The sequence below is a fragment of the Ipomoea triloba genome, chromosome 7, assembly GCF_003576645.1.
Source record: "Ipomoea triloba cultivar NCNSP0323 chromosome 7, ASM357664v1".
Classification (NCBI taxonomy): Eukaryota; Viridiplantae; Streptophyta; class Magnoliopsida; order Solanales; family Convolvulaceae; genus Ipomoea; species Ipomoea triloba.
In genome coordinates this window covers 26,731,565-26,742,504 of record NC_044922.1, presented here as the reverse complement: position 1 = coordinate 26,742,504, position 10,940 = coordinate 26,731,565, and the positions used below count along the sequence as shown (strand labels likewise).

Below are 10,940 nucleotides of genomic sequence, written 5' to 3'. Positions count from 1 at the left end.
TATATATATATATATATATATATATATATATATATATATATATATATAACGTAATTATTGATATAGGAAAATAGAAGTAATTAATATGTTTAGGAAAGTGATATATTTTGTTAATAAGAAGTACAAAGTTTCCTAATAAAATAAACTCTTAAGTATTTTGCAAAAAAGGACCTATTCATTATTGATTTTTTTTTTAAATGATGTGTCACCTTCTCATTCACCGCCGGTGTATAGCATCTATACACCGGCGGTGCATCAAATATTAATCCATAATTATAATTTATAATATTTGATAGTATATGTTTATTTGATTATAAGATCAATGCAAAAGTATCAATAATAATATATGACTCATTTGATTGCATTTATTTTAAAAAAATTTATATGTAACATAATTTATATCACATAACCGTTTTTGCGTTAAAAGTTCTTTTTCAATAACTTGTGAGGACCATTTTGTGCTTCTATTTTTATTATTTACCCCTATATATACACTACCACCTTATTAGCAAACATATAGGATTTGTTTAATACAATATAAAGGATTTGACTTTGTAAAATATTTAATAGTATTTATAATGGTTTATAATATTTTCTATGTGGAAAAAACATCCTAAAATTATTGATGAAATTATAAACAATTCTAATATTTAAAAATTTACATTTATTTGAAATTATAAGATTTGTATATTAGTGTTGAAATTGATTACTTAAAAATTTTATTATGAAAAGTCTAAAACCAAAAATAGAAGGAAGAGCATGCTAATTGATACTATCTCTGTGTTGAATACCATAGTAAAACTAAAGTGTTAAATACAGTGTTAATTCATATATTTTAAGTCTTTTTATTACTAGCTAAATACATATCCTTAATAATTAAGATAATCCTTAGTCACATCCGTAGTACTAAAAGTATTGCTTTAATTTTTTTTATGAATAAGAAATAATATTATCAAACCAAAATAATTAAAAAATAATGTGTCTATTGTACAAAAAATTTTATAATTGACTTTTTTTTTTTGAAAACAATTGACTTAATAATTAAGTATTAGTTTTTATTGCCTAATACAGATTGACAATTATTAAACATTATTTACGATATTTATTGTGTCCCTTGTAATATTAAAATTATTAGGTAGAATTTTTATAATTAAGATATAATTGAGATAGTACACATAAATTATATATTTTTTAATAATTAATATAATTATCTAATATAAATTTACATTTATTAATAAGTATTTATGATAATTATTATTAGGTATTAATAAAAATGATAAAAAAAAAAAGTTAAGAAGAAGAAGAAGAAAATGAGGAGGAAAGCATATATATATATATATATATATATATATATATATATATATATATGCCATACAATATTGTAAGGTAAATTGAGAAAAAAAATTAATAATTACTTCAAAATCAAATATATAAATGTTCTAAGGAAACATTGGATTTTACAATTAAAAAGTGTGCTATTCTTTTATTGAATTCAAAAAACATCACTAGTCAAACCCTTCATTTCTTCTGGTTGTCACCGACTCCTTTGCATATCTTCTTCTCCGGCTCTAGATGACTCTTGTTTAGTAACTCCATCAACACAATGTGTTCATACTGTGACAAATATTTCATACACATACATAAATCGAAGTATAAACACTGAGACTAATGTCAACGTATTAAAACAAAAACAATCTTGTGCTTCAACAAATAATAGTTATCATAAAATCGATATTGTAAAATGATATTATAATCGATATTATAATGGATGCAACAACAATCCATTATATTTACAGGGCGGTGGAAGAAGAAAATAAGAGAGTCGCCAATATATGATTTCACATAGAACGGGAAGAAGAGACAGACAGTGCAAATTGAAGAATTATGATTTTCAAAATCAACAATCCATTGTATTTATAGAAAAAAATGGTGAGAATTATAAACTTGTTAATTTTTCAAAATGAAAGTATTATTAATTACTTAAAATTTTTAATTATTAATTCTAAATGAAATTTGTAATCCTACGTATAAATTATAATTTGTTCCTATTATTATTATTATTATTATTATAAAGAATTATTATTATTATTATTATTATTATTATTATTATAAAGATGTATAACTTTCATAGTAACACGTGCTTCATGCCTTTTTTCACCGATCTGGAGACTTTTTTTTTTACATTTTTTTCGTTCTTTTAATATAAAATAATATATTTTATACATATAGATTATAATATATTTTTCCTAATTTTTAAATTCCATTTCAAAATATATTCTAATCTATACGTATAAAATATATGAAAATATATTATAATATTATAATATAATGGAGGTTTCAAAATAATAGTATGGATGTTACAAAATAATATTATAATATTATAATATTATAATTATAATATTATAATTATAATTATAATGTAGTAATATAAAATAATATATTTTATACATATAGTATAGATTATAATACATGACTTGATTTGATTAAGAATAATATATATGTTTAGAAATATATAGTATAGATTATGAATATATCACCAATCACCAATTTATATTAACAATATTACCATATTACCATAAATATATATGGATAATTAATCAATTATAGGTGAATGAAATTGGGGTATGAAATTGGTATGTTCTTAGCAATTGACTCATTTTATGAATAAATATATATGAATAATTAATAAAATAATAAATGAATAAAATAAATGATTTTACTAAAATGCCACTAAGTTTGGGCGGGAAAATTTGGGAGGAGGATATTGTTTTTATATATAGTATAGATTATCATTTACTTAAAGATAATCATAAAATTATTTTGGGTATATATGCTTTTTAAATTCGTCTTAGGCTATGTTTGGCAAACCTAGTTGAAAAGGTAACTGAAAGCTGAAAACTGAAAACCTATAAGTTCGAAGTTAAAATCTGAAGAGCTGCTTAAAAGTGTTTGATAAAATTAGCTTTTTTATAAACTGATAAATGTAAAAGGACTAAAAAGGATTTCTTCATACAGTTTAAATAGTTTAAATATAAATAGGTTTGTTTATATATTTAAAAATAAAATAGTGAAATCAATATATTTTAATAAAATATAAAGTATGAGTATATATTTGAAAACATATAATGTAAAACAAAATGTTTATAATTTATAAGATTAATTCATACAAAAATCAATGTTCAAACAAAAATGTCAAATTGAAATTACAACTAAGGTTATGTTTGGCAAACCTAGCTGAAAAGGTAGCTAAAAGCTGAAAAGGTGCTGAAAACTAAAAAGTTATAAGCTAGAGCTGTTATGCTTAAAAGTGTTTGGTAAAATTAGTTTTTTGATAAACTGATAAATTTAAAAAGACTAAAAAGGATATCTTCATACAATTTAAATAATTTTAAATTTAAATAGGTTTGTTTGTATATTAAAATATAAAATAATAAAATCAATATATGTAATTAAAATATAAAGTAAGAACATGTATTTGAAAATATATAAAGTAAAAAAAATGTTTATAATTCATAATATTAGTTCATATAAAAATTAATGTTCAAACACAAATGTCAAACTGAAATTACAACCAAACATAATGAAAAGAAAATGTCAAAAGAGTTTTAATTGAAAGGTGTAAAGGATGTCATTTATTTAAAATAATAAGGATAAAGATGGAAAAAAGTTAAAAAGCTACCCCAAGTAGCGTTTCAAAATAAACTCTTATTTTAAGCTACTAGCTTATTTTGGAAATATTACCAAACAGAGTCTAAACAGAGTCTAAACATATTGAAGAAAAAAAGTCAAGGTTTAACCAAAAATGTTTTAATTGGGAAGTGTAAGGTTAAAGATTGAAAAAAAGTTAGGAATCTACTAGCTTATTTTGAAGCGCTACCTTAGGTAGCGTTCAAAAATAAGCTCTTATTTTAAGGTACTAGCTTATTTTAGGAACATTACCAAACAGAGCTTATAGCTTATTAGTAGCTTAAAATAAGCTATAAGCTCCTAAATAAGCTTTTCCAAACAAATTCTTAATATATACTCCTCCAGATGACTAATGAAACCATCTTCCTCTCGTGGACTGGAAAACTTTAAAAGGAAACTTAATTCCAGAGCTAAGATCTATCACATTGAAGTTCACAGATGTGCTAATTTAATTTGATTGTGAAACAATATAACTACTCTAATTTTAGTGTATAAAAATATTATTTTGTTAATGAAAATTATGTCAATAATAAAATATCAAAGGTTCAAATACAAAATACATCAACCATGTTTGTTAAATGATTGTTAGCTAATAGCTGTTAACTGATTAGGTGCTACTGATTAGGTTAGAAGGCTGATTAGGTTAGAAGGTATATCTAGTTGATAACATTAGCTGATTGTAGAAAGGTGTTTTGGTATAGATTAAAAATTTTGTTTATAAATTTTAAGGATTTTAAAATTTTACTAAACTATTTCGATTAACTAACCAATTAACCGCAAAAAAAATAAAATTAATTGAGTTAATTAAAAAAAACAAAAAGTTCAATTCTATCAATGGTTACGATATTTTTCAAATTTGAGTAATTCGGTGTGATTGTTAACATAATTAATCGAATAAAAAAATCCCATAACTTGCTTATTATCTTACATTTTTGTAATCATGAAAATGAATTATTTTATGAATTTTTCTAATATTAAAGCCCACTTTAATGTGTGGTATTATAGATCAAAGTAGTTAATGACATCTACAAATTTTTTTAAAAGAAGATGTGAATATACATATGATCTCCAATATTGCAAAAGCACACTTCTGGGAAGGGAATTATTTCATAATTTAAAAATTTAAAAATAATAATAATAACCATTTGACTAATAAATCACACCAACCTTGATGTAATTACAAATCATATTTCAAAAATATCATTTTGTTAATGCATAGAAAGAGTAGAATATCTTACTCCACTATCACATACATAGCGTGTACAAGGTTGAGGGAATTAAGTAAACAATGTATCTTACGGTGAATGTAGACTTTCGTAGTAGACTCGAGCATATATTGTCTCACGCTCAAAATTATTGTGTTTCCATTCTTCTATTATATCAATATTCCTCCCGTTGTAAACTTGAAAATGACCCGTAGTTGAATTTGAAGCCATAGTAATACTTTTCCTTTCTTTACTTAAAGAGAATTTCTTCGTTTCTTGAGTTATCAAATCTAGAGATACGAAGTATGGTACTCCAACATGCTCCTGCCCCAGTTCCAAATCATCCGGATAACAGTCTAGAAATACAAGCAATTCACTACCCACATTCCAAATTCCTATTGGTGTCCAAATTTCAATATTATTATACATATTTAATTGAGCACAATCTATGCTTGCTTGTTTACGCCAAGCAGTATTGTTGTCATTCTCAATCATTAACCAAATATCAAAGCATACGGAATTCTCAGAATTCTCCACAAGTAAAGCAATAGTCTCATTCATTATTGTGACTTCATCAATAAACAAATTAGATGGCAACTCAATCGTCCCAAACACTTCATCATTCATGTCAAACCAAATCAAGTATTCATCATTATTGATGAAGTATTCATTATTACCAGAATACGTTTCAGCCAGCCAATAGTACCTCCCTTTTAAATAAAAATCATTGCTCTTGTCCGAAATATTTTTACAAGATATAACCGAATTAATTTGTCTTAAACTCCAAGAATCACTTTGATCTTTACTATAAACCATTGTCATTTAGTGAATAGCTCTGGAATTTGAAGAACAAATATCTAATAGCATCACAATCTTCCAAGTCATGTTGTTAGAAATCCCAAATCCAAAATGGTGATCTACATATGCATGGCAGGGTGCTCTGTAAGGGACGGTAACCAAGGGTAATGCTTCAACTTTCTTAATGGATGGATTCCATATCAAAATATCATAAATAAGGTAATCACCAGGTTTAAGTCTGGCATCATTGATTGAAATCAAGCATAACATACCTTTACAACACTTAAAGGACACCACACTTGAGGTTGGGGTTCTTGGGATGTCTAAGTATATGCATCCAATCTCATTATACTCAGATTCTTTGTAAAGCAAATAATATTCTCTAACATCATAACCAGTCTCTAAAAGAACACAATCAGTTTTTGCTTTGCTATCTCATAGTGTTTGTGCATGAAGTGGCGATCACTTTTTATCAAATCATAGAAAAATTTACAAACACACTTAAATCGCATAATAGACTTTACCGGTAATCTCGATAAAATATCAACCACCAAATCCCTTGACAATTTCCAATTTTCCATTTTCAGGCCCATGTAGTTTCAAAGATCGAACAATTCAATGCTTCTAGCAATTAGGGAAAGATGTGCCTTCAATCGTCAATATGCAGTATTGGCGATGACGGAGATCTGAGAACATATATAGGGATGATCGAATAAGGTTTGGTGTTTTGAAGACTTGTATTTGAGTTGTAATACAACTGCTACGCATTACTTATATTAGGTTATAAAACTGAATCCGAGAAAGGGGCGGATCGGCTTACAAATTTTCCCTTTTTTCAATATTATTATTTACTTAAAAGCTAATCATAAAATTATTTTGGCTATATCTGTTTTTTAAATTCGTCTTAGCAAAAATTTGTGAGATCATCTCAGGGGTTTTGATCCGTGAGACGGGTCAAATTTTTTATAAACTAAGTCAAAGATTTGACCAAATAATTAAATATCCGACCCATCCCACGGATTATAAATCAGTGAAACGGTCTCACACAAGTGCCACCCATTCGTCTTAATACTCCTCCAGATGAATAATGAAACCATCTTCCTCTCGTGGAGCTGGAAAACTTTAAAATGAAACTTGCAGAGCTAAGATCTATCACATTGAAGTTCACAGATAGATGTGCTAATTTAACTGTGAAACAATATAAATACTCTAATTTTAGTGTATAAAAATATTACGGAGTATCTTGTTAATTTAAATGTCATGGGGTGTTTTGAAAATATTCTAAATTGAGCTTACTATTTTATAGCTCTAGCTTTTTATGTGTAGTTTAAGTTTGAAGTTTGAGGATTTTGAAAGGTGTGTTTATATGTAAAATAAGCTAAAAGAATACATTATTGGTTATCCACTATAACACCCTCTGATTCTAAACACTAAAATATTGAAAAAACATCTAATAAAATGGCATAATTAACCTTAAATATAACAACAACCAATCAACCATAATATTAAAATCCCATAGAGTAAGAGAGTGTTATCGCCACACACGGATAGATGTAAGGCTACCACAAAACATAACTTCTAAAAATATGGGTTCTACAAGACCGCAAATTCATACATGTCCAGAATAAAGAAGTTCTAATGTCACAAACTACAAGGATCCATAACAGAAACATCAATGTCTAACAGATAAAGTCTACACACGAAGTACCACTAAGAAGGAACTACCAAGTCACTACATCGCTCTCATCAAATGCAAGAACTACTCCATACTTCAAAAGGTTAAGTTCAAAAAACATAAAAGCAAATACTCCGTAGTTAACATAAAAAAGTTAAGTAAGAATCACTTTGCCCCATAAAATAATTATATTTTAATACTTTATAATAAAAGGATTTTACAATCAAAATCACATGGTTTACACTTATAAGGTGTTTTTTTTTTTTTTTTTGAAAAAAACTTATAAGGTGTTTGGTTGGAGGGAATTTAAATTTCATTCCCACCTAATTCCGAAGGTAACTAAATTCATTCGTTTGGTTGGAAGGAATTGCAATTCTCTTATTTTCATGGAATTAGAATCCCATCCCCCCCCCGGAACTTTAAGCAACAATGGGCATTTTAGACTTTATATAAGAGCATTTGATAATGAATCACTAATTAATAATTTTAGTTAAATATTGTGATCGTTTATGATTTTTGTTAACAATTATGTATTAAATTTAGTCTTTTCAATAATTGTTTCATATTTTTATGCCTTACACTTTCAGGGCACTTTTTGTCTTCCAGTACATATTGTTATGTCTTCCTAAGCACATCGTTGTGACTTTCGATATGCATTGTTGTAAATCGTAGGTGGCGATTAAAAAAAAAAAAAAAGTTGATCTAAGGCTAAAATTCAACTGCATTTTTCACTCGTGTGACTGCGTCCTTCACCGCACCAAAACCTAAGCCAATTTTTCACTTGCGGCCTTCACCGCACCAGAACCTAAGCCTATATATATGCGTAGTAACTACTATGCTAGTGCATCACATCTACTACATGAATACATCGCAATGGCTACAGAAATGTACTACAAATACTATACGAATGCACCACACATATCCGCGCCTGAAAAAATTTATATATACAAACCTAATTAACTCATCCCACAAGATGGAAAACACAAGAATAGCAGTAGCCAGTTGACATGCTGAAGAAAAATATGAAATGAAAACAAAGACTTGTGATTGACAAACAAGCATTCCTTCTTCCAGCCCAGATTGGCAATCATTGAGCTCTTCTAAATTCTAGCCAGGAATGTAGAAATCAAACTTGACATCTACAGAACCAGAATCTTCTCCAGTATCTTTGTACTCAACGTTTGTGATTGTTCCGGTTGGATCATCCAATTGGTACTCTGATCGTACGCGCCGAACAGGGACGGTGACAGAGTAGATAGTCCCGAGGTCGGGGTCTGTGGAGACNAATTTGATAACCACAAGTTACAAGTTTGACTCTCAATGGAAGTGGCCAGCTACGGGGCAACCTAAGCTGGTTTGCCTCATTGTGGTCCTTTGTCGGCTAGAGTCTCCGGAGTAGGATTTATCCGGTGCATTTTGAGTCATTTTCAAAAAGATAAAGTAGTACATTTGAAAAGTAAATGTAAGAAGTGCAATGAATAAAACACAAAGTATAATCTATCAATGCAATATATATACTATCAACGTATTTTGGCTTTTACTATATTTGTTAAATACTTGTGTGATTGTTAACAGAATTAATCGAATAAAAAACCTCATAACTTGCTTATTATCTTACATTTTTGTAATCATGAAAATGAATTATTTTATGAATTTTTCTAATATTAAAGCCCACTTTAATGTGAGGTATTATAGATCAAAGTAGCTAATGACATCTATGATTTTATTTAAAAGAAGATGTGAATATACATATGATCTCCAATATTGCAAAAGCACACTTCTTGGGAAGGGAATTATTTCATAATTTAAAAATAATAATAATAATAATAATAATAATAATAATAACCATTTGACTAATAAATCACACCAACCTTATGTATTACAAATCATATTTCAAAAATATCATTTTGTTATTGCATAGAAAGAGTAGAATATATCTTACTCCACTATCACATAGCTCCGTGCACAATGTTGAGGGAATTAAGTAAACAATGTATCTTACGGTGAATGTAGACTTTCGTAGTAGACTCGAGGATATATTATCTCACGCCAAAAATTATTGTGTTTCCATTCTTCTATTATATCAATATTCCTCTCGTTGTAAACTTGTTGAAAATGGCCCGTAGTTGAATTTGAAGCCATAGTAATACTTTTCCTTTCTTTACTTAAAGAGAATATCTTCCTTTCTTGAGTTACCAAATCTAGAGATGCGAAGTATGGTACTCCAACATGCTCCTGTTCCAACTCCGCCGGATGACAGTCTAGAAATACAAGCAATTCACCATCCACATTCCAAGTATTATATTCAATCTTATTATACATATTTAATTGAGCACAATCTATGCTTACTTGTTTACGCCAATTAGTATTATTATCATTTTCAATCATTAACCAAATATCAATGCATTCGGAATTCTCAGAATTCTCCTCAAGTAAAGCAATATTCTCATTCATTATTGTGACTGAAGCGATAAACAAATTAGATGGCAACTCAATCGTCCCAAACACCTCATCATTCATGTCAAACCAAATCAAGTATTCATCATTGATAAAGTAATTGTCGTAATACCTCCTTTTACTCCTTTTAGCACGCCAATAGTGCCTCCCTTTTAAATAAAAATCATTATCCCCTGAAATATTTTTACAAGATATAACCGAATTAATTTGTCTCAAACTCCAAGAACCACTCTGATCTTTACTATAAACCATTGTGATTTGGTGAATAGTACTGCAATCTTCTGAAGAAGAAATATCTAATAGCATGACAACCTTCCAAGTCATGTTGTTAGAAATCCCAAATCCAAAATGGTTATCTACATATGCATGGCAGGGTGCTCTGTAAGGGACAGTAACCGAGGGTAATGCTTCAACTTTTCTAATGGATGGATTCCATATCAAAATATCATAAATAAGGTAATCATCAGGATTAAGTCTAATATCCTTGATCGAAATCAAGCATAACATACCTTTACAGCACTTAAACCACGACTCCACTCTTGAGGTTGGGGTTCCTGGGACGATGTCTAAGTATATGCATCCAATCTCATTATACTCAGATTCTTTGTAAAGCAAATAATATTCTCTATCAAAACAACCAACCTCTAAAACAACACAATCGGTTTTTCCTTTGCTAATTTCATAGTGTTTGTTCATGAAGTGGTGATCACTTTTTATCAAATCATAGAAAAATTTACAAACACACTTAAATCGCATAAGAGACTTTACCGGTAATCTCGATAAAATATCAACCACCATATCCCTTGACAATTTGCAATTTTCCATTTTCAGGCCCATCGAGATCGAGTAGTTTCAAAGATTGAACAATTCAATGCTTCTAGCAATTAGGGAAAGATGTGCCTTCAATCGTCAATATGGTTTGGTGTGTTGAAGACTTGAATTAGGTTATTACTTATATATTAGGTTATAAAACTGAATCCGAGCAAGGGGCGGATCGGATTACAAATTTTCCCTTTTTTTCAATATTATTATTTACTTAAAGATAATCATAAAATTATTTTGGGTATATCTGCGTTTTAAATTCGTCTTAATATATACTCCTCCAGATGCATAATGAA

General features: G+C 28.2%; 1 protein-coding gene across 1 annotated transcript; it reads right to left on the bottom strand.

Moving 5' to 3' along the window:
- Positions 1 to 8,472: 8,472 nt before the first annotated feature.
- On the bottom strand, positions 8,473 to 10,620 carry LOC116024431 (putative F-box protein At1g70960). Its single transcript, XM_031265322.1, has 2 exons — positions 9,414 to 10,620; positions 8,473 to 8,639 (listed from the first exon to the last, which is right to left on the bottom strand). The coding sequence occupies exons 1-2, from the start codon at positions 10,618 to 10,620 to the stop codon at positions 8,473 to 8,475; spliced, it is 1,374 nt and encodes a 457-aa protein (XP_031121182.1).
- Between the last annotated feature and the right edge of the window lie 320 nt (positions 10,621 to 10,940).